At 35.9% G+C, this 24678-nt stretch overlaps 1 protein-coding gene across 1 annotated transcript; it reads left to right on the top strand.

Annotated features, from left to right (window-relative positions):
• The first annotated feature begins 1840 nt into the window (after positions 1-1840).
• On the top strand, positions 1841-24548 carry LOC115919085 (inactive tyrosine-protein kinase 7-like). Its single transcript, XM_030999497.1, has 11 exons — positions 1841-2168; positions 9724-9898; positions 10757-10884; positions 13942-14241; positions 14942-15075; positions 15595-15730; positions 16682-16954; positions 17422-17688; positions 18449-18799; positions 19273-19505; positions 19834-24548. The coding sequence occupies exons 1-11, from the start codon at positions 1856-1858 to the stop codon at positions 20407-20409; spliced, it is 2886 nt and encodes a 961-aa protein (XP_030855357.1). The 5' UTR covers positions 1841-1855; the 3' UTR covers positions 20410-24548.
• The last annotated feature ends 130 nt before the right edge of the window (positions 24549-24678 follow it).

A 24678-nucleotide genomic window follows, 5' to 3' on the forward strand; every position in this document is an offset into this window, starting at 1 on the left:
AATCTCCTTGCTGCATCTCTAGCAGTCATCAACAGTATCAGAGCAAGTTTCGTGATGCAAAGTCTTCAGGTTTTACAATTCTCTTGATCTAAACTAAATAACTGAAATTACTTGGTCATTCAGAAAAGTAAGCAACAAATTGATAAAGCTGAAGATGCATTAGATCACACCCAAGGCCTAACTGGCAGATAAATGGTTTGATTTAGATAAGATAAATAGTCTATGGTCCAGACTTGTCCAATGATAGGGATATGAGGACTGAATAGCCAGACTGTATACCTAGCTAGAGAAGAATAAAGTTTCACATACCAAGTCTAATCCAAAGCAGCTCTATCAGGTCTCAAGTTCTACATGGTTCTATCCAGGTCAGGATCTAAACTCAACATCTGGTAGCTTTTACCTTTATCCAGGTAGATAGCACTGTTTACTCCCCCACTACCCCCTCCCTCCCCAACTTCACTAGACAGACATAAACTATACAATGTTTTGTTTTGTTTTTGTACAATGACTCTATATAGGCATTGCTGTAGGAGAGATGATTAATTTGGTCTCACTTGAATTGTAGAAGAACTCTATGAAGAATCATGGCTGAAATTTGGTGTGTTCATTTCATATGATGTTTGTATAGGTGAACAGGGCTTAGCAAAATTTCTCTATGCTGAAAATGGTCCTTCACTGGTACTTATTAGTATTACCACATTTTTGTACTAAATTTCAGTAATGCATCTTTGGTTAATTTTTTTTTCTGTGTTTGGACATTCAATGCAATTTAAATATATCCTGTGCATGTATGTGGTGTCAGAATACAGACAGAATCAAGACATGCTGTGTACCTGACATACAAAACAGGTTAAGCAATTTAAAATTGCTATTTTCTTTCGGTTGGTTTTGATCTTGTTCTTCCTATCATTACCAACAAAATTATCTTAGGAATTCAGGATAGAATTATTTGAATGGCAGTTTCACCTCATCTTATTTCATGTGTGTACATGAAATCATTTTCACTGTATGAAAACCTAAATGTTAACTATTTTATTTCATTGCGAGTGGAAGCTGCCGTCATCTTCCATTATAAGCAATCAAGATCTTGATAAAGGCAATGAGTTTGTAACATTTAGGGATTGGTCAATGAAGTGAAAGTGACGCAAGCAGCATGATACCGTGACTCACTTACACAGAAACACAACCTCCAAATTATCCTCTTTATGTTGTCGGCTTGTTTGACACTTGAGGGGTGGGTTACGCTGCGTCCAAATCACAATTGGTATCCAGTGAAGCTCGCCTTTCAAATTAGATTAATCTCATCATAAGATTCCCCTGTAATTCTCATTGACAACTCTAGTCTCTGTCACCCAACTCCAAATCAACATCTTTGGAAATGTGCTTGTAAGATGATTGAAAATAAGTTGTGCTTTGATAAAAGCTAAAACATCTGAAAATGTAACAAATCAAATCACTATTTAATAATTAAAAAAATCATTGTATTTTAATATTGTAATTTTAAGCAGGGGGAGATCCCTGATAAACCTCTGTGGTTTTTGATCATCTCCTCTGCAGGTTCATCTTTTGTTTTAATGTTTTTATTTAATTGTAATTTATATTGTCTTTTATGAATCTGTGGAAATAAATGAAATTGAAAGATTGAAATATGCACCTTGATTATTTTTTCAATGCCATCTTATTCTTAACCATTGAAGCATTAAACGGAATGCCAAAACTCTGTGCTACAATTGTCAAAAAATTACTAACCTGAGCACATTCATTTGACTATTGCATTTAAATGTTTATTAATATAGTTACCATATTCAATGCATGAGATGTTAACTAATGGAAGCATGAAAGTAAATATAATAGCATGCTTGCCTATGTTAATATTGCAGGGATCTCAGAAGAGTTACGTGTGCAGCTGAACAGACCCAATCTACCGGAGGATGTAGAAGAAGGGGGTAAGGTTACCCTCATCTGTAGGGCTAGCGGTAACCCCGTACCTATGGTCACCTGGTATCATGACCAAACACCAGTCGTCGCTGGTTCCAACGTTGATATCAGCGGTACTAGGCTGAAGATCAAGAGCGCCACACCCCTGGATAGTGGTATCTATTCCTGCATGGCGACCAATGTAGCAGGCTCCATGCCCAGCACAGAAAATGTCCAGTTTAACATTGTTGGTAAGTTCAGTGAGATTTCTGTAAATCTAACACAACATCCTTCTCATTAAATTAATTTGATAATGCTTAGAATTGGGAATGCTGGAATATAGAAAATGTAATATTGAAAATCCTTTAAATGAATATTAAATGAGGTTTGATGGTGATTTTTATATTTTCGCATCAAAGTACCATTGACAAAAATTCTTTTAAATAATTTTATATTTTTTATTTTATTTAGGAAGGATAGTTATTGTTGACTTTTTCTTCTTCTTCTAATTGTGGTGAATTAATAAAAGCTTGTATAATTTATTATGTAAATGTAGATAGAAACTACAAGGGGAGATGGGGGAAGACAAAGAAGGGGTAGATTTGTGCTCATTCACTATTAGCTATGATGTGAGTCAATATGAATGAATTATCTAGTAGCATGGCTTTCTCTTCATACTCATAGTGTTCAGAATGGTCGGTTTTATGATCGATGTATGAATCATCTCTCCCTGCCTCCCTCCCTCCCGTTGCCTGTGGTATTCAGTCTGTGACACAGCCTTTAGCCAGCTAACCTGATAAAGAACAAGAATGAAATGTTTCATAGAATGTCAGAAGGTCATGAGCAGATATGACGATCAGATATGACTGTCTGTGATGCGGCTGGGTGCTTTGAAGTCTGTTATTTGTTGTCTTAGGTAGAATCTAGACATGATTCAGCTTGGCGCTTTGAAGAAGTGGGAAGCTGTTATCATATTGCAGATTCTTGGTTCTTGTTATGATGCCATTAGGCAAAGACTTGCAGCATATCTTAGATTGGTTATTGCACAGTTTTTACACAGAGCATGATAATCTTATCTTATGTCTGTCATACATTCATATATTTCTTGACATTAAAGCTAATTTTGGAATTATAGAAAACAGAAATGCAGCAGTCATCTAGGGCCATATTCAATTCAGTATGTGGATTAAGTCAGTATTTTACTTAGCATTTAACTATGCAAATTAATAATGTCCTAACACATATTTAGATCACAACTGAGCATTTTAAGACAACATACTTACTGATAAGCTTTGTGACATCACATGACCAATCCAAAGTAATGCACAATTAATGGGTCACATTGAATGCGCTAATATAATTGTGTGCAGCTTATAATGACTGCATATTTAAATCTATTTGTAAAATAATCACGTCATTTATACATTTCTGATTTTACAAAAAGTATTGAGTATTGAAAAGATTGCAAAGTGGTAGCAGTTGTTACTTTTGTAAGTCTTTTATGATTAAAGACGAGCGTGAGAATTATTTTCCTTCTTGAAAAGTTTTAAGATGAAAACAAATTCTTTGTTTATCATCTTGGCTGAGGAGTGGTTTTCAAATTGCTTATCTGAAAAAAAATATAATGCAACAAATTTTTATTTCTAAAAGTGCAGAGAAATCAATGAAGCTTCCAGCTGTCATAACTGGTGTTACCAGCTAATTAGGTCAGAACCGTTATATGGCTTAATATCTGACAGACTTTAACCCAAAGGATACTATCTAGTGATGTGGCTCAGTGATGTATTGATCAGTATTCAACCAATCAATATCAAGCATTAGTTCTGCTCTACTATCTACATGACAACTCGCTCGCTCATTTTTATGCTTGTCGCTAAGAGGCTGGTAGTGCAAATATCTACTGCACAGGGGTGTCAAATCAAATTGGATGAGATCCACCAAAGGGTTGTCTTGTTATGAATCATACTTCTTCATGATGTCTGTATCAGCAGTTATCTTTGTTTACACACATGAATTATATTTTCATTAACAAATAGACAGCTCTCAATTATCACAATTCCCTCCACCTGTGAGTACATTAGTCAATCTAAATACAGATATCTTTATCATAAAGAAAGATTGGAAGTATTCCAAGAGAAGAAGTGGTAGATGAGATGTCACATCCTCATACATTGATATTAAGTAAATATTGCATGCTTCCCAGTTCCATGTCACAAAATATATGATAACAATTTGTAGTCTGGAGTGAATGTGTTTTATTTAAATGCATGAACTGTACAGTATTTTTCATGCGAAATGAAGGGCATTTTTTAATCTCATGCTTCCTCCTTCTCAAGTCATCTCTTTCAATAATTAATGAAAACAATTAAACAATGGGTATGTGTAGTCGAGCATAGATATGCAATATAATTACAACAAATGCAACATAATGTACATGCACTACATGAATACCATGCAAAAATTACACACTCATGCACATTTCACAAATTATAGTATCGCATGATAGAATATCGATCAGCTAATAGGATACTTTGTAACAACAAATACTCTAAGATATAATGTTAAATGATGCATGACAGGGAAAAAATTGGTATTATTGAATTGAAATTGGAGAAAAAATGGGATTAAAACATGCTTGGCATCCAGAGGAGATACATTAAACATTAATGGAATATTTTAGATGGAACGTCAGGCTTTTATAGCAGATGTTTAGTTATACAGTATCTATTTTGTTGCTTGCTTATCGAGTTGTTTGCTCTTAACAATGCTAAAATATAAAGAGAGAATAAAAGGAAGCATGAATGAAGAAGGAAAGCGGTATTCATGTATATCAGCTGATGTTTGTAGAAGGGATGGGGAGGGGTTACATGAAGAAAATCATAGAGCAAAATATATTTAGCAAAAGTAGTAACATTATATTAATAAAACAGGGATGATTAATAAGAAAGCCTTTCAATTAAAAGTGTTTTCATTAAACGTACCAATATAAAGGGCTGTAACCCTAAATCAGGTGTATGTACATTAGTAATAATGTGTGAGCGTAACCGTTATGATCGCTACGAAGGGACAAGAACGTGAATATAACGGTGTGTGCGTGTGTGTGTGTTGATGTGAATGACCTGCTTCTTCCTCAGGCTATTCTTCAAGTTCTTTATCTGCCTCCTCTGTGAACCAAGCAGCATCTTGGAGGCAGGTCCCTGGGTGATAAAATGGCCATTAAAAGGGGCAATTTGCATTGAAATGACCTGTATGCTTGGTATTTTGGCTGGGATATTGAGTGTCAGAGATGAAACCCTTTGTGTTGGAGAACTGCACAGCAGAGTTCATAACAAAGCATATTGGACACATGCATTTTTATGTTTCTTTTTTCCAATCAATCATTTATTCAAACGTCCATTTCTATTACAATATAACTCTTATAAAGTTATTCGTAAACTTTGGAATACTATTTAATCTCACATATATATGTATTTTTTTTTTTTAATGGACCATTTTATTCAAAAAGAAAAAGAAGGAGGAAACAATGATCAATCTACCCTTGCATCATAGGAATCATACAAGCCATATTATGAAGGAATTTGTCTGGTACATTAACAGGGTTTGGATGCAACATTAATTCACTTGATTTAAGTGAATTCTCTTCAAATTTTCTTATATGAAGATTTTGCGGTTAATATATATTTTTTCCTGAATTGAATAATTTCAGCATGAGTGGAATCATTAATATGCAAATATACTTGTGCAAAATTCTAGAACATCTGATAATGCATCCATCAATATCTTTATCTGTTGAAGCAGTTTATATATATCTAGACTATCTGTCTTCTTTTTTAGTCGATCTCGCCATGTATTATATCAAATATAAATATAAGCCTCCATGCATGCAATCCTATCCCATCAAATCTAGGGAATATGTGTATACGTGCATTGAATGCTTGAATATATTTTAGTGTTAGCTACATGTTATTGTTACTTGAGACGGCCTGGCTCTATGCAAGTAGACATGGTGATACAGTATCCAATATTAGGTGCGTGTCTCTGCATGCTAAAATGAGCTAACAAATGGACCCTTTCTTTAGAGAAAAAAAAACCTGAAGAAAAAAACAAGATATTTAGTTCTTCAATGCAAACATTTTAAAGTTCTGCCAAAATTGTTTATCATTTTTAAGATGTGCAACATTTATAAGAAAGAATAAAAAGGGCTCACAATGTGTGATATATATTGTGTTGGCAAATAATTGCTACTGGTAAGTCAATTGATTAACTTCATAGCTGCATAGTAATGATGATCATGCTGAAGAATAGCATTGCAGAGACTTTGGATAACAGTTACCATATAGGAGTAAGAATGGTTCTGATTGAATGTATGCAGGAGCAGCTGAGTGTTGTGAGTCAGACATCTCCTCCATAGATGTTTGTGGTGGAGAGCAGCCATATAAGGAACCCCCTACCCAGGTCTTTAATCTACCTCGGCTCAAAAGAAACCTGAGTCTTCCCCCATCAATCCAAATTTAAAGCTTATTACACTTTCCTCCATGTTCTCTGGTCTAGTCCCGGTCCCAGAGAATGTATAACAACCATGTTAAATCCCATTCCTCATCAATTTGCATTTACCTAGGGAATAGAAATTGGAGCGTTTAGGATTTAGAACTTGTTAGGGTCTCATGCTAGTACTCCCAATCCAATGGGGGCAGCCAGTGGGGTAGCCAGAGGGGTAGCAGGATGGCAGCGGTACCAATGTTTGTTAGGCTTGCAGTTCCCCTTCATTGATGGGAGAAAGATGCCCTCAGGCAGGGAAGGCTTACTCATGCTTGGGGTAAGATGCGTTTAGAGTCCAGGTTACCCAACCGGTTGCAAACATTTAATGTATGCCTCGGTTGATAAGTCATGCTCAGCGGAGTATGTGCCTGTATGTCAGCCATGTCATATTTTGGAAGGCAATTGTAACGATAATGGGCGGAAGTACGCTCTATACCGCATGCGCTCAATCTCCTGCGTGTTGTGCTGAGTGGTTGTTAAGCAAGTCTATCCATTCTGCATGATTAAACCAGACAAATATCCCCTCTCTATTGAATCTGACAGTCTGTACCCGCCTATGGACAAATTTAAGAGATGGACATTTTCAGCCACTTTTATTGCTTCAAAAAGGTCAACATAATTTATATGCACAGTGTCTGTGATTCAAAATAATTTTCCAATTCATTCTACCTATAATTGCAAGTTTTACATTTTTGTTCTAAAGGAATGTTGTTTGTTCCTGTGATGGAATTGTATGTGATCACTGATTAGTCATTAAGGTATTTAATAAATTCAGTGAATCAATCATTTCTAATGTGTGAACAATTAAAACATTATCTACAAGCTATTTACAATAAAAACACTATTTACAATAAAAACACTTGTTCTGTAGATTGCCTTGCTACTTGTTTTGTCAAGCACTTTATTTGATTAATTGGTCTCATCATTACCACAATATCAGCCATTAGTACTAGTCAGAGAGTAACAAAAGGTAGCGCTGAAGAGTTCACATGCAAATAATATGCTCTGTATGATACATGAATATTTCAATATTTTTGCACATTACTTTTAATGTAAATGGATTGAATCATTCAGGTTTATTCTAGCAGTATATGCATATGATTGCATTAAAGAGTCAACACTATTTTATTATTTTTTGCATTTTGCGTATAACAAAATCATTACAGATTCTTCCTCCAATGGAAATTAAATCAGTGTTATTTCTGTAATATGGAGTTTGTTATGTTTCATTTTTAATGTGAGGAACAAGTACCATATATACCGGTATGTAGAGATGTACACTGTTGAAAATATTGCCCTCTTTCTGTTATCCTGCTCCGATGTCCTATTTGACATTTAAAATGTTGAATATATTTGTGACTCACTCTTGGGTTACTCCCTCCACCTCCTTTCCCTTTCATTTTTTATCAAATTCTCTCAGATTTCTGTGGAATAGTGCATATACTTGTCTCTCTTCTTCCGACCTGTACATGAATCTTTCATGATACCATGTACTCACTCTCTTTCCAATATGCCTTTTAGTACTCGCGTCATAGAATAGATGAACCCCCACCATATATGAGTCATGGGCCTGTAAGGCCTTCGCCAGGCTCTCAAATGCACAACTCCAAGACGTCAATAGGATATTTGAGTGTGCTATTCATCTCAAAAGTAACTTACACCGTCCATGTTTCGGATCATTTTCTCCATTTCTTCATCATGGATTTTTATTGAGAGAGGGATCTGATTCTATTGAATTAGTTTGAATGAGCATGGTAACCTTGAATTCTTGAAATCATTTCATCCAGAGTTCATAAACCACTCAATTCAATTATGTCCTCTATCACATGGAGAAAACGTGTTTCCAAATTTGTTATTATGAAATGCAAACAACAGATAATTGGCTGTTCCGTCTGCGGTTAATTTCATTGTCCATGCTATTGAGTTATTTGGGAATGATAAAAAAAACACTTGGTATTGTGTGCTTCTGTATGTTTGGTTGGGGAGGTATAGATGTTGAAGTACATTGCTTCTTTGTCTAATAGTCCCTTATGATATTTTTCAACTGTAAATGTTAAAGTTGTTTCAATTTTTTTGCTATACTACATCAACTGTTTCTTTTCTTTATCTAAAAGTGCATATGCATTTTTTAAGTGTCCTATTTTTCAAAGATTAGGAGACTTATTCATGTTTTAAAAAATAATTGTGGATTATAAAGTCAACTACCGTATTTGCCGGCGTAAAGGCCGCACCGCCGTATAGGCCGCACCCCCGATTTTGACATTTAAAAAAAAAAAAAAAAAAAAAATTTTTTTTTTTTTTTTTTTTTTTGGTTGTTGTTGTTGTTTTGTTGTCGAAAACCCACGCGGGGAAGGACCTTCATTTAACATCGAGGTGCAGTTAAAGGCGCTGATTTGTGCTTGTAAACTTGTCACAAAATAATAGTAACAATGTCGTTTTTAGAAGAATTTGTAAGATCATTAATGTGAATTAAAAACAAAAGAGTACTAGGTCCTAGGATAGTACCTTGTGGAACACCATTTTTTATATAAAAAAAATTGAGGAATTATTATTATAAACTACATATTGAGATCTATTAGAAAGATTACTTTCAAACCAAGATGACAGACAAATTTTAGTGTTGTTGTAGTTTCCGAGTGGTGAGTCAACACTGATTACTGAGCTGGGAGACATTGCCAGGCATAGCGCCATAAATCAAAACTAAAAAAAAAAAAACAAAAAAAAAACAAACTTTTTTTTACTCTTTCGCCGCATAGGCCGCACCCCGACTTTTTGATATTTTTTCTTCCAAAAATACTGCGGCCTATACGCCGGCAAATACGGTAAACAAATTGCCAGCATCCTATGGGTTAATGCCTAGAGGAGTTGATGTAGAAGATATACCACAAACCCTCCACAGAGAACTCAAATCCGATGGGTTCAATGGGTTCTTGGGTTCAATGCATGCTCAGGACTTTCTAAAGTCGAAATGTAATTGGGTTCCTTTCATGTCTTGTTTAAACGTTGTGGTTGAAGCTTAGATATTTATTCAGTCATCTGTCTGAGTTGGATTCAAACCTACGTTCTTTGGTTCAACCATAGACGTAATACAAATTACGTCTATGGTTCAACAAGCAGATGCTTTACTGACTCACTTGCCTCCTCCTCATCTAGAAGTTACCTAGATCAGAGAAGACTTGCCAGATTGAGAACCTCATTCTCAATTATCACCATTGGGTTGTATTTAATTTTAATCATGTGTGTTTTTTTTCCCCCTTCTTGATACAGATTCCAATACTCCTGTTGTTGAAGTAGCACCTACCGATGCCATACGTGTTCTAGGAGATTCCATCATGTTCCATTGTCAGTTCAGTGGAGACCCAACCCCACCGGTAGAATGGTATACTACTAGCAAGGCTGGTGGTGAAATCCCTCCACAACTCATGAATGACACTGAAACTGGGTGAGTTACTTGTCATCATCAAATTCTTATTAGACATCCAGCATATCGTCGGCCGGCTGGCAGAAGGGCGTTAGCTTTTTCAAATTATTCACATTTAAAGATTTTTTTTATATTTAAACTGCTTTCCGTCCCAAAAATTGGTTTAAAACTTAAAAGACTATTAGAAATATTATAGTAGAACACGGCCACAATTTTTCTTCGGAAATCAGTCAGTTTTTATGAAAGTTTGAGGCGATTTAGTGCTAATGCCCTTCTGCTTAACGCTTCATTTTTTTTGCCTGAAATTCGAGCTAACGCCCTTCTGCCAGCCAGGCAACAATATGATGTCTTGGTGTATAATATGGAAGAATTTTAATTCTTATCTTATGTAACGGTCACATGTAGAGGTGTAAGGCAATCATACCATAAAACCTTTTGTTAGTTGTTCCCCTTCCCAAATAACTTTCTTGAACATATCCATTTTCTCTCTTTAAAGCCTCTCTAAAGTGATGAGAGCCCCAAATTTGCCCCCAAAATACATAATTTAGATTTTCTGTTGTACGCAGAAAACCTAAATTGTGTATTTTTTCCATCAATATTTGACATCAAATATATTTGTTTCAAAAAGTTTTGAATGGCAGCCTCTTTCAAATTATGATATGATTTAGGTGAAATTTTGCCATTAAATTTTTAGGGCTCCAAACACTTTAGAGGGGCTTTACTGCACAAATTGTCTGTATCAATGATAAAAAAAACAGTAGCATGCAACATTAGTTCTACTTTAAGAAGTAACATGATATCGTAAAGAAGTTATTTTATCTTTATGATTATTGTTTTTCTCTCTCTCACTTTTCTTTTTTTGTCTTGTCTGTCTGTTAGGACGTACATCATAGGTAATGGTAGTTTGAGTCTGGCCAATCTAACGGCCGGTGATGAGGGCGAGTTCCAGTGTGTATGTGACAGCCCTCATGGACGACCGTTTGCCAGCGCCAGGCTGACCATAGCAAGTGAGTATCTCTGTTCAGGATTTAGATATTCCAAACAGGTTATTCCCAAATGTTGCCAATTGTTCACATCTGCTTTAAAGAGCAAGAGGTGTGTTTACTCTTTGTCCATGAGAAAGGCAATTTATCTACGTTTTTCCTTCCACCATGGTTTTAAATAGGTATCTGATAGGATGCGATAATCAAAGTTGTTTGATTAGCATGTATGCGTCCGTTAACAGGGCGACGGGCTGGAATGCTCCCAAGGGAGGCAAGAGTGTACACTGTAAAGTGCAGGATGGTAATAGAATCCAGTGACCGGGGTAATAATACTGCATAAGCGCCTTGGTCAGTTAAGCTGTAATTGGTAAAGCACTTTATAAGAAACAGTTATTTTTGATATTATTATTAAAATATAAGTCAATTTGATAACGGTTTACTCCTAGTAGCCAATATCTTTCGATACCCAGAATTTGTTCAAAGACGTGCGCATCAAATGTGCATATTATGCAGGAATGCAATCCCTGGAATTTTCTTTTCTGACACAGTAAAGATCATTATCAGGGAGAGCAAACCACAAATCCATGGTGTTGATTCAGGTGTGAGAGAGAGAGGGGGGGGGGGGAGGGGCAGTTAGAAACTTTACCACAAGCTACATTAATGTTGAAAAAGCTTTCTGTGCTGTACGGAAGTATAAGTCACAGACAGTATCAAATTATCATCACCTGGGCAATCTCTGCTGTATGTAGGACATCATAGAGGTAGAATCATAGAACTCAAATACGAAAGTCTCATCAAGGTGGATCGGTCCATTACAGAGGTGAAGGTGAATCAATTTATATATTCAGGCCAAAGGTCGCAGGTCAGTTCACAGGAATGAAAGAACGAGATCAAATCAGAGGGTGTTTGTGTCAGTAAAAAGGGTAATGGTTTGCAAGTACGGCGACATCTGATCTTTAGCAAACACTCCAAATAGCTAAGATCTAGACCATTGATATAAAGGTTGGAAGGAAAGAAATGTGTTTCCTCGATTTCAACTGCCATCCTACCACTGTACATGAACTTGAGGTCAAGATAGTGTCAAACCAAACAAAAGGCTGTACCCTCCATTCTCCCATAACCCCTACCTCTCCCCATCTATTCCTATGAATAGGGGTCATAGACCTTGACCTTGTCTCTCAACCGTGTCATGATTAGTTTATACTCCTAGTGAGAATATAGCAATCTCATGTATCTAGAGTTGCAGTGTTCTGTCACAGAAAAATGGAGGGAATCGCTCCTTTTGTCTTCCTACAAATTCAGTTTGAAATTGGTTGGTCATACACAAAAATAGAGATACTTATCTCTCAATCTCCTTTCTTTTGTTCTTTCCATTATTAATCTGTCTTTTCTCTCTTTCCCTTTCTTTCTGTCTCTCTGTATCTCTATAGGGCTCTCTCTCTCTCTCGCTATCCTGATCACATTTTGATAAATTCTTTACCAATCACATAATGAACTGAGAAAGACACACCTAGACAGGTACATTAAGATAGGTAGTGGAGTTCTGGCCAATATATTAGATCGAACATGGTATCTCCACAGATGTCTTCTAGTATTCTCTCCCATATTCCCCGCTCTCATTGTTTATACAACCAACATGAGATAAGCTTCCTAGCTACCATCTGCTTTGCCTTGTTTCCTAGCTCTAGCCTAGGTTGAATGTATAGTAGAAGTAGTGTTCCCTTGTTTGATATCCAACCCACAACTATGTACTACCCTAGAGGACATTCTATCATCGGCAAGGTCAATAACTTGACCCACCCCAGCAAGGCATCTTGGGATATCCAAACTCTGAACAGCTGTCTGTTAGTGACAACATTCATGGCATCCCTCTAATGTCCTCCGCTTCTTTTCATCAGAAGTGTACATTCCTGGTTTAGCTTTACACACCAACGACACAACCCAGGCTGTGAGGATCTAGGCATGTGCTTTACAATCACTTTAAGTCTCTACCTGTGAATTATCACATGATCCAGATAATCTAAAAAAGCAAGTCATATTCTCCTCCCCTAAAACGGCATAAGTTTTTACTGAAGTTATTGGTTTTCATTATGAATGTCAAACAGCTATTACACCTCAAGTAGTCCTGATTGAAGTATATGTAAAATATTATTGAATGTTGAATTGTATATACCTGATTTCCTGTCAAAATAACTGTTCTGTTGAATGAAAAATAAAACTGAAACTGAAACTGAAATGTAGCTTCAGCAGGAAATCATAGCATTTTGTAATGCATGTGGATTAAAAGATTGGATTTAGGAAAATAAAACTAAATTATGATAAGGAGAGTTACAGCATGAAGAAAATAGGATTGAGGTGAAACGAAAAGAAAGGTTAGGAATTACCTTTCACACAATGCATGTATAACAACAAGTAGAAAATAATTGAAAACCTCCTCTTTTGGCATCTAAACATGCCCCCAAAATATTGATTATGAATTCTTGATTGAATCGGGCCAGGTATCGAGTTGAAAAGATTTTCCCTGATGTAATCTTGATTCCATCTTGCCTATTCCTTTATGTCAAGAGGCTGTGCACTGGGTAGTGGTGCTCAATATGTTTGGATTCCTTGAGGTAGCATGCAAGTTTTAGGAGGGAAGGAGGGATGTAGGATCATGAAACTGCAAATATATCTGTAATATGCTTGAGCTTAAATGCAAATTCATTTTGACTGTTTCTCAATATGATCATGTGATACCATGTATAGCAATTCCTTCTTTTGATTAATCCATACATCATAGCAAAAAGCTTTAAGTGGGGATGTTTAATTTGACAAGTTTACAGATGTTTACATGCTTTTTCAGTATCAGTAATGTTATATTCTTCCAGGCAATGGTGTTTGTTTTTGTGTCGATTATGAGGTAAGAAGATCTTTGGCTGATCCCTTATCCCAAGGAGCACTCTCATGTTCTATCCGTACAATCTTCTATTTTAAACAAATAGTGGGAAGAAGGTATTTTTAAAACTGATTCATGTTTTAAAAAATTTATTCCTCTGATTTAATTTTGTCAAATGATGTTATTTCTATTTTGTATTCTTTCAGCCGTGAACCCTCTACCTGAGTTTGAAGCCCAGTTGATTCCAGAAGGCGACACAAAGGCCATAAACTGCTCCTATCCAGCAGGCGACGTGGGAGGCATTCCTACACCCTCTATACATTGGCTGAAACCTAGTTTACGTGAGGTACCTTTAGATGGGACTAAGACTAAGAGGGTTCGTGTGGAAGAGCAAAAGAATCTTCTCGTCTTTGATCCTATCAAGAAATCTGACGAAGGCAACTATACATGTGTGTCTAGTAACATGGCTGGCAAAACAACCCAGATACTCAAAGTAGTGGTTGCTAGTAAGTATACCAGTCTCTTGTAGAACAGATCTTATCTGAGATAATCTGGGCCTTCTGGCATAATGAGTCTTGGGCGTTGCATTTTTCTTTCAATCATCATAAATATCCTAGGAATGAACTGAAGTAGGGATCTTTGTAAAGCAGTGTATTAAATGTAGATTGAACATTGTGAGTCTTTAAAATGAGAGATCTCTCTCTGAACTTTTACTGTAATCCGAAATTTTGTATTTCCTGTTTGAATATCCTGGATTTTTAGATTATTTATATTTATGATAGGGGATTTATTTAGATTTGTTCGTTTGTAAGATATGAGTTACCATATGATGTTGTTTAGTTAAAAAGGTTAATTAAACAAGTCTGATTTGTGGGAATTTAAACAGTAGCGACCTTGAAGCAAGGCACCATGTTCTTTAGGACTGATAGAAAAGAACTGTGGCGGAGAAGGGCGAACATGGAAAAGCTTCAGATGATCAGAGCCCCCCCCCCCCTCCGCGCCCATCCAATGTTTTTCTTGTGAAAACTACAATTGAGCATGTTGCTTGAAGATTGGCCTTTAGTAATGCCATCAACAGCTCAAATCTCTTTTATCGAGGTCCCAAGGAAAACGCCATCAAGTAATAGAAATAAAACAGAGACAGAATTTCTTTTTTTGTAAGCTCAGTAATAAACAAAAACCTGTATTTGTTATATTTTTCTCCAGCTGCACCCAAGATTACAACCAGACCTGTAGATGTTCACATCAGAGAGAGAGAAGAAGCAACACTACGATGCAATGCTACCGGTACTCCTACACCAACAATCAGCTGGACATTTGGCACCAGAGATATCACAAATGTAAGGAATCATGTACTTAGTAAGATTCATGTGCAGCGGTGAGCGTTCTAGCTTTATGGGGAGATGCGCATTAAGGATCATACTTTCAATCATTCCAAAGTCACATTGCCATTTATGAACTAAAGGTTCTGTAAATCAAATAACAGGTATACAAGCTTAGCTAAATACAGCTGTAGAGTAATTTCCCACATTTTTCTTCAATTTCAATTCATTTCAGCATGTAAGCATGTTAGACAAATGGTATGAATGCATCCAATGATATATCAAACATTAATATTCAGGTAACTTAACATGAGGGTCAATCCATAGCATATGATATCAATGATGATGACACCGTCCAACATTATTTCATCTGTTATGGAGTCAGAAGGGCGTTACATCATTTCATTTTACGGAATTATAACGCCCTCCTGGTTTCAAAAAAGGAATTTACGAGCATGTTGCCTTTCATTAGATGAATTGTTTATGTTAGTTAACTGTTCTTGTATATCATGACATTTTTTTTCTTACGATATACAGAAACAAGGCATAGAGGTGTCAGCTGATGGATCGCTGGTAATCAACAGTGCAATGACTCGACATAATGGTACCTATACATGTACAGCTAGGACCATAGCGGGCATCAAAACTGCATCGGCTAACATCTTTGTCAAAGGTAATGCACTGTTCTTTCATCATCAGGGCCCTAGGTGTTTCATAAAACTAGTTATCAGTAATAACTGCAAAACATATGTAACTATTTTTTTTTCTTAACAAGTCAAATGTACTGAAATCAGGACTGTATTTTAGTCATTTTTCTATTTAACTGTCTTTTTGTAAAACAAGTTCCAGGTCTACACATCTAGTTTGAGGCTGCAGTTTTTAGATCTCTTAGGTTCCAGTCTATGTTGTGTTGGAATAACTGACCCCCTCAAAAATTAAATTACAGATGCTATCTAGATGGTATAGTCAGGTTTATTTAGATTAAGTGCTTTTCTTTATAAACTCTGTCATACTTTTCAATAAGACATGTTATCAGAATAACTAATCTTATCAAGACTTATTTAGAATGGAGAGTTTTCTCTTTGTACCATTGTTTGTAAAACGACATCAATCTCTTTTTATCTTGAGTGTAAGGGTACATTTAGGTTCTTGTCGTGGACATGTAGTTCACCCATTCACTGCTTTGGTGGGGTGTACCATTTGATACAATCACCATCACATATTAAAAACAAGGAGATACTTTTTGCTTGGCCAGTATTCAACATTTATATACTTACTTGGTATTGGTCGAGTGGATAGGTCGCCGGACTGTTGATCACAAGGTCTGCAGTTCGAGTCCCGCCATGGCACTAATGTCCTTTGGCAATACATTGATCTACATTTGCCACACTCAACCCAGGTGATGTAAATGGGTACCTGGCAGGAATTAATTCCTTGAAATTAAAATACTGGAGCGCTGTAATGGCAGCTAGGCTAAAGCCGGGGTAATAATAAATGCGCCTCAGAATAGAATTTCTAGATAGACAGCGCTATAGAAATGCCTATTATTATTATTATTATTAATTACTTATATTTCTGCTAATTAAATGACCCACATGTTATGATTGATGTTTGTACCTAACAGCTATCCTGAAGTTCAATCCACGTCCTATTGCTGTGACGTCTTTAGACCGTGGGGAGATGAACCGTCTAGTGTGCCACGCTACAGCCAGCATCCAACCATTTATTGCATGGCACAAGCAGGGTATAATAGGAACATGGCCAGATCATATCTCAGAACCTAACTCAGGAGTCCTGCAATTCAACCCTGCTGAAGCAAGCGATGCTGGAACGTACATCTGCATTGCATCCACGGGTCTGGAGAGGATTAATACCACCGTCAGAATCGATGTAGTCGGTACGTAGAAACTTTATATTGTATTGACTAGTTAAGGAATGATTGATACTGCTGTCAATTTTCAGTTTTGTTAGGTCTAAGCTTAGATTCATATTGCATCTACTGGTAAAGAGCTGGTAAGTCAAAGCTTTGATCTTCATATCAGAGATAGATGTTTTTATTTGTGTCAAATGACCTGCATGTATCAGAACTAAGCTTTTCATCTCGAGCATATCAAACTCTATATGAACTGATTTGAATGTCAAAACAAATAAATGGAAAGTGATTGTAAAAATATTTCATGAGGTGAATAATGATTTTAGAAAGATGCCATATGGTACTTGTATGAGATAACTTGATAACATGATAAATGAGAAAACAAGAGAAGTTTCTGTAGTTTGTGATCTGTTTTAGCTGTAGATCACTTAACGTTATCTACACCATGGAAACTAGCAAAATACAATTGTTTGATTCTCTTTTATCTGCAGTGAAACCCAAGTTTGTGATCATACCAAACAACACCATAGGATTTGAGGGTTATTCTCTCAAGATTGACTGCACAGCTCATGGAGATCCTGAACCAACGATCACATGGATTAGTAAACCAATCATGAACTACCCTGAGCATTTCACTCATCTACCCAATGGTACCCTCATCATCCAAGAGGTTCATGCTAATGATGCTGGCAGATATCAGTGCATCGCTGGCAGTGATGCTGGGCTTAATACCACAGAGATAACACTCACTGTGCAGAGTAAGTCTTATGTCACCTTGTGTCTTGTCAGTAGTAGTAGGGATGTAGGCCAGTTGTTAACACAACACTAACTAAGTGTACTAGAATGGCAGATAGCAGAGATGTGCGGGGAAATGCTGCAATCAACATCTGGAGGGTGTTAACTGTTTCACAAAGATCCTAAGTAGAACTTAACCCTAAGTTGGACTTAAAAATTATGGACAGCCATTGGAGTCTTTAAATGAAATATATTCAAAAGCAGAAATTCAAGTATTTTAGACTTTTTATTAATTCCACATCCAGAACATGAAATCTCCTTGATGATAGAAAATATGAGTGATTTCAATAAACAATGAATGCCTTTCAAAATAACTTTTACAAAATATTTTCAAAGATGCTAATGGCTTTCCATATTTTTTAAGTCCAACTTAGAGATAAGTTCAACTTAGGATCTTTGTGAAACACCCCCCAGAGCAGGGAGAAGATACCTTTATAGAACTGAGCATAGCCACACTGTGGTTAGGGCAAGATGCATATATTTGTATTCATCATCAGTCATGGTATATCTTCATGTGATAATTGAAAGCAATTCCGACCATTTTTAAAATTGAATTATTGAGAATGAAATGTGTGAATGTGAAGAACACAGTGAATAAGAGAAGGAAATATTATTGATTGTTAAAGCTTATTGTCTTTAAACAACCCCTTAATGTTGTTACATCTTGTAGGCCATGCATCCATGAACTTCATACTTCATAAACATGTTTTCTTATGATTGCAGAGGGTACTCCTCCTGACCAAGTGCCTGTACCAGCTCAGGTCATGACCCGAACCATCGCCATCGCTGTAGGGTGTGCCGCGGCCTACATCTTCCTGGTCGTCGGTCTCATGCTATGGTGTCGTCAGAGACGTCGACGATACAGACGCAAGATGAAGAACATGGAGAAGCCCAACGGAATGGTGGCAGGAGGAGCGAACAATCGGATGCTGAATGATTATCACGAGGGAGAGAATGGCAAGGTTGCTGATGGGGAGATAGCATTGAATCCAACACCTAATAAGAACCACCAGAGAGGGAGCTATGACAAGCTGCAGTTCCCAAAACATGATATGCAGACCATCACTACTATTGGTAAATAGTCATTGCTAGTTTGAATTGAAAAAATTGGTTTCTTGTGATTTTTTTTATTGTATTTGATATCATGTTCATAAATCCAGAGTGCAGGGAAATGAACTTGTCAATGGGGTGAGATTCATGAATAATTGATGATTGTATATTCACCTTGGGTTTCTAAGAAAAAGCGAGTATGAATTTTGTAAAAAGGCATCCAGCATAGCTAGTCTTGGAGTCCCTTTCTCAGGCAGGGATGGGGCATTGAACATGGTAAAGAAGACAGTCTGACGTTTAGAAGCATTTTTGTGACAGTTTCTCTATTTGAATTATGTCAATATTTTATTGTTGTAATCATTAAAAAATGTTGTTTTGGATGATAATATCATTTTTATATCATTCATTGGTATTGCTGGTCTATAGATAGATATAGTTGTTGTATCATGAGAGCTGTGGACATGTGATGTAATCAAACTTTCACCTCATACTTTCAGGTCATGGAGCATATGGTGAGGTGACCCTATCGAGGGCAGCAGGCATTAAAGATGGTGAGGAGGCTACCACAGTGATGGTCAAAGCTCTGGAGACCAAAGAGGAGTCGTTACAGCTAGACTTCAGACGAGAGATCGAGATGTTAGGCAAGCTCAACCATGAGAACATCGTCAAGCTCCTGGGTGTGTGTAGGGATACTGAACCACAACTAATGATCACTGAGTATTTAGATTGGGTAAGTTGATTGTAGTAGCTAGACCGGAAACATGAGTTAGAAGGGATTTGGATGAAGATTCAGAAGTTATAAAAAAAAAATTTGAACTAACAAATTACATTTTTACATATTGAGCAAAAGCTTAATTTTTTTTTTTTTTTTTTTTTTTTTTCAAGCAGCTCTGATAACACGAAGAAAGCGTGAGGGAAAGCCAATTCTGATATTGTACATAAAGAATAATTCCATACTGGAGCAGATAATCTATACTCTCCTAGCCCATGGACTCATTTTGTATTTGTATGTGTTGATGTAAATTAACTTGATGGTCATTTGCTTTGTTTGATGACAGGGTGATCTGAAGCAGTTCTTGCAGGCAACACGTGGTGAGAACGGCACCAAGAACGTCCCACCTCCTCTCACCCTGAGTCAGAAGATAGACATAGTCAACCAAGTAGCTCTAGGCATGGAGACCTTGTCAGCTAATCGGTTCATCCACGGTGACCTGGCTGCTCGTAACTGTCTTCTATCACCTTCTATGGAGGTGAAGATCTGTACCATGTCTGTAAGTCAAGATCTCTACCGCCCAGAGTACCATGAGTATCACCAGAAGCTCATCCCGGTTCGCTGGATGCCGGCTGAAGCCATCTTTGAGGATGAGCTCTCAGCCAAGAGTGATGTTTGGGCTTATGGGATCTTTGTGTGGGAGGTATTCAGCCAGGGCACGTTGCCCTATACACAGCTAGATAATGATGCGGTGATGCGAGCCATGATAGATGGTGAGTTGATGCTGGAGACACCACCTGATACACCGGAGGAGATTGAGCTGATGATGCATCGATGCTGGGCTGATAGTCCTAAGGATCGTCATACCTTCTCCGAGATCACTCACCATCTTGGACGTATTTCAACTGACAGCCGTGTATAGGTACCTACCTACCTACCTGCAGTACAAGTCACAGTTATGCAATATCTCGGTGACGTCAAGGCTCTCTGAAGACAAGAAGAGCATTGGATCTGCATGCACATCTACTCCGACAGTTGGAGAAACTTGAGAATGTTCAATGTGCTGGCATCTCAACGGTCATGCAGAATGCAGATTAATGCTTGGTAGTGAGAAATCAAGTCTGTAGACTTCTAAAAAGCTAATAACTTTCTTTGCTTGATAGAGCAAAAGAAGAATAAAGTTTTGAGAGGACTGCAAACCAAATTATTGGACTAGAAATAATAATGTATGCAAAAATGTAAATGAATTGTCTATGTTTGCAATCCATCCTCCTTTACAAACATCGTATGATAATATGAGAAAATAAGGAATGATATGAAGATGAAAGTTTGTGATGTTTTAACTTGTATTTATTGTGTTAATGTATCGTAAAATTTGTCCAGTATTTTGTACCGAATTATGGAACTAAGAGCAACTCAAGTTTTAATTATTATCCCTTTCAAATTTTAATGTAGACATAGAAATGGGACTTCTGTATTTAGATTTCATCTATATATGTCAAATGGGCAGCACTGTACATGTGAAACTTGAATGGATGGGCAATCCCCAAAGGGCAGAATAGATAAGTCTGGTTATAATGTGGTATAGCATATGTAGAATTGATAGAGATAATACTTACAACCTGATGTATACAAGAGCAATTAGTGTTATAGTCTCTATCTCTCTATCCAATAAATGTTTCATTCAAATGAGTAGGGTTTTTAGGGAGAGGGAATTACCAGACAATTTAATAGAAATGCTCAAAGTTTGATTCTGTGAATGGAAAATACTATATCATCATAAAGTCTCTTCTTATAAGTGTGTAAATTGCAATCTAGAGTAAAGAAGAAAACTTGATGACACAAAGTAGATCGAGTGATGCCTCATTTAGTATTCAGTATTAGATATACCTGTAGATGTGTGACTTTTAATGAATATGCAACAGCTCATTGCACTGCAGGAGCTAGGACAGGCTAAAAGATAGTCAAAGCACAAAATATGAAAGAATATCTGTAAATAGTTGCACCTGTTTGCCAGTAGTATAGACAAATTACCTTGTAGGAATATATGTATCTTTTTCATGATCTGGTTTCTTATGACATGTTTCATTGCACTCAAATTACTATTAATGGAAAAAATTAAGTTGATATGAACAATTGATAGTCGATGCTTCCATGATGTTTTTCAGAGAGTTTTTTATCCACATATATAGATAAGTTCCTCCTGGAAAAAAATGTGATTGCATGTACGTGATTTAAAGTCACATTGGAAATAAAATGTATTTTAGTCATCGTTGAGTTGGATCCAGATAGTTCGTAAGACAGAAATGTCAGTAACGTGAAAGGTTGTGAATCCTAAGTAGAGTTTCATCTTATCATCTGTACTGTCTATTTCAAGTTAGCTTTCAGAATGTCCAACCAGACCAAATACACTTGGACCAGACTTGATTTAGTAGGTGTTTAATAGGAATATGAAAACTCACCGCCCGTCTGCATAATTTTTCTTCACATTTGAAATTAGTCACCTATGTTGGATTAAACAAATGAAATGTATCTCTAGTTATCCCCTCAGGCTCCTCAAGGATAAAAATGAAGTAATTGTACTCCTCTCGCTATGCTGCAATACATGGGCCAAATATGTTTACACCATAACAGTGTTTCTGTGGTGAAATGAGATAGGTGCTAATGGAACAAATTAAAAACCAAGATGTGGATTGTTTTATTCTTTGACGTATCTGTAATTGCCCATTGACTGTTATAATCTATCAGAACCAAATAATTATTTGAAATGTTCTCTTCTTCCTTCCATTCTTCTTGATATCAATTATGTAATTTTTTTTAAAAATCCATTACTATGCCTGTACTTATACTTCATGATTATTATTGCTATTTTCCCCACCTCTTTTCCAAGTGAAATAATTTCAATGTAAGATTTTTTATACCAAATGAAAGAAGCAGTACTTCAATTTTATCTTGATAAGTTCTTATAATCCCTTATCTTGTTAACTGTAGTACTATTAATGATTTTTTAAAAATTGATATCCAGTACTTTGTGGTTATGTGATTTTAAATGGGTTTATCAAAATGTTACTATTTGGAATGAGGTAAAAAGTAATCTTTTCCCAAAATATTTCTCATATTTGTAACTTGAAGAAACATAAGTTGGAGAATGTATACTGGTTGAATCATATTAATGTATAGTCAGCAATGCTGTAGAGGGACCAAACATGTTCAAAACATTCAGCAAACTTTAAGAAGCAGGAATATTAACCTCATAATGAGTGCTTTTGAGGACACAGTTTTTCATGAGTCATTGACATACAGTCATACACTAACAATAAAAAGAAAGCATGAAGCATCTGCTTTATCCTCAAACAAATATATTTTAAAAGCTTTCAAAAGGAATGGAAATAGATCTTGGATATGAAAGAAATAATAGTCCAAACAATTTTATAAAAAGTGTTTCTTCATTTTTATATGTTCAAGATTGTACACTGTTTGTTCAAGTCTTGCCACTCCATACTTTCAGTGAGTTTGGATTTTGATGCATTCAGATATGTAAGGAATTTAGATATTCTCAGATTATTAATAAGCTGTGGAATATAAAGTAAAATCAAAAACCCACCCGACTTAATTTGCAAAGCCTAATCATTCTTACTTTATCAACTCAACCTTGAAAGCAAATTTAATTGGCAAACTTTTGATTATGGATTGGAACTTTTAAAACAAATGTCAGTCAGTTTCTTTGTCATTTTTCTCATAAAAATGCAAATAGTTTCGATTCATACTGCTTTATAGTTATGTTATAAATTGTACTAATTGTTATTTGATGGATGACTTAATACCCTCTTAAATTTGAATGAGATAAGGATGATGATGTTGTCTTTCTATTAACTTTTTAATTTATTGTCTTTTATGATTAAGTAATGTGCATTTTAATAATGAGAGGATGCCTAGTTGGTGATATTAATCTTGTCACTCTCATGAATTTTATCATGCTTTCTTATCTTTGTAATAATGTATTCTTATTTATGCTTGCAAAGCCTAAACTGTATATATGTGTACATTTGTCTTTTATAAAGAGCACTTACTGTGTAATACATTGTTTCTTTTTGGACAGTCACCGTTAGCAAGGTATTCATGGCAAAATTGCAATCTGCACTTTTGAAATGAAGATAAATCTGTATGGTTCATTCAAATGTTTCTAAGAGAGTCTCCCATATTATGAATTCAGATTTTGTTTTTAAAGAATCATGTATTCAAATTGATTTGCATTGAACTCTCAAAACCCTGCTGAAATATATCATGAATTTTGATAATTTACCATCATTAGTACTTTAAAAAATGATGGTTTTATTTCCAGAGAAGTCACAAGACCATCCTTATTTTTCAACTGAAATCTGTAATTCAGCAGTTTTTGTATTAAAAAGGGCAATGCTTTTATAGTCAAGGTCACAAATTGATTCATACAAAATAATCATACTTGTATCAAAATAGATTTACATGTGTGTTGAATCCTTGTAATTAATTACTTTTATATGCTGGATTGGGCTACACTGGATTAAAACTGCATTTTTACCAGATATCGGAAAATGCTAAACAAAAGTAAGCATTATTTCAATACAAAAAGCAAAACTTGAAGATAAAAGATACAATTTCTTGAGTGAAAGAGGATAGAATAATGAACCAAAGACTATTTGTACTGATTTAGGGAAGTTACCACTGTATTTCATTTCTTTCCACATTTTCGTTCTATTTATTTGTAAAAGAAACAAGCTCACCGTTGTGGCAAGGTGAGATTCTTATGTACATGCTGTAGTTATACTTTGCTTTTTACTGTGTCAAGTCTGTGAAATTTTTGGAACAAAAGAAGAAAAAAATTGAAGGTATTCTTGTTTTCTTTGAAATTGGGTAGATATCGAGTACTAGTTGACATACTGTTTTGACTGATGATATACTTGCAAGATTATGTGCATGCAAAATTACTAGTAGACCTCTGTATCCCCATGTCAAAGTGGCCATGTTTTCATTTGTATAATGCATACAAACAAGAATAAAAAGTCAGTCAAGTTCTTAAGAAAATGAAGACTTTGCTTGTTTTTTGTTGTAGTATTACGTGTATTACAAGTAAAAGAGTTCCTTTTTTTTATAAACCTCATCTATTTCATCTCTCTCCCCTTCTCTTTCTCTTTCTCTTTCTCTCCCTCTCCCT

Source organism: Strongylocentrotus purpuratus, unplaced genomic scaffold (assembly GCF_000002235.5).
Source record: "Strongylocentrotus purpuratus isolate Spur 01 unplaced genomic scaffold, Spur_5.0 spur5_scaffold_5, whole genome shotgun sequence".
Taxonomy (NCBI): domain Eukaryota; kingdom Metazoa; phylum Echinodermata; class Echinoidea; order Camarodonta; family Strongylocentrotidae; genus Strongylocentrotus; species Strongylocentrotus purpuratus.

What these genes read in the sequence shown, in the direction of transcription:
- LOC115919085 (XM_030999497.1), top strand. Translation starts at nt 1,856, where the DNA reads ATGCTTGCCTATGTTAATATTGCAGGGATCTCAGAAGAGTTACGTGTG. An exon ending in GCACCAGAGATATCACAAAT is followed by an intron (nt 15,076 to 15,594) that starts GTAAGGAATCAT and finishes TACGATATACAG; the next exon opens with AAACAAGGCATAGAGGTGTC. An exon ending in GCAGACCATCACTACTATTG is followed by an intron (nt 18,800 to 19,272) that starts GTAAATAGTCAT and finishes TCATACTTTCAG; the next exon opens with GTCATGGAGCATATGGTGAG.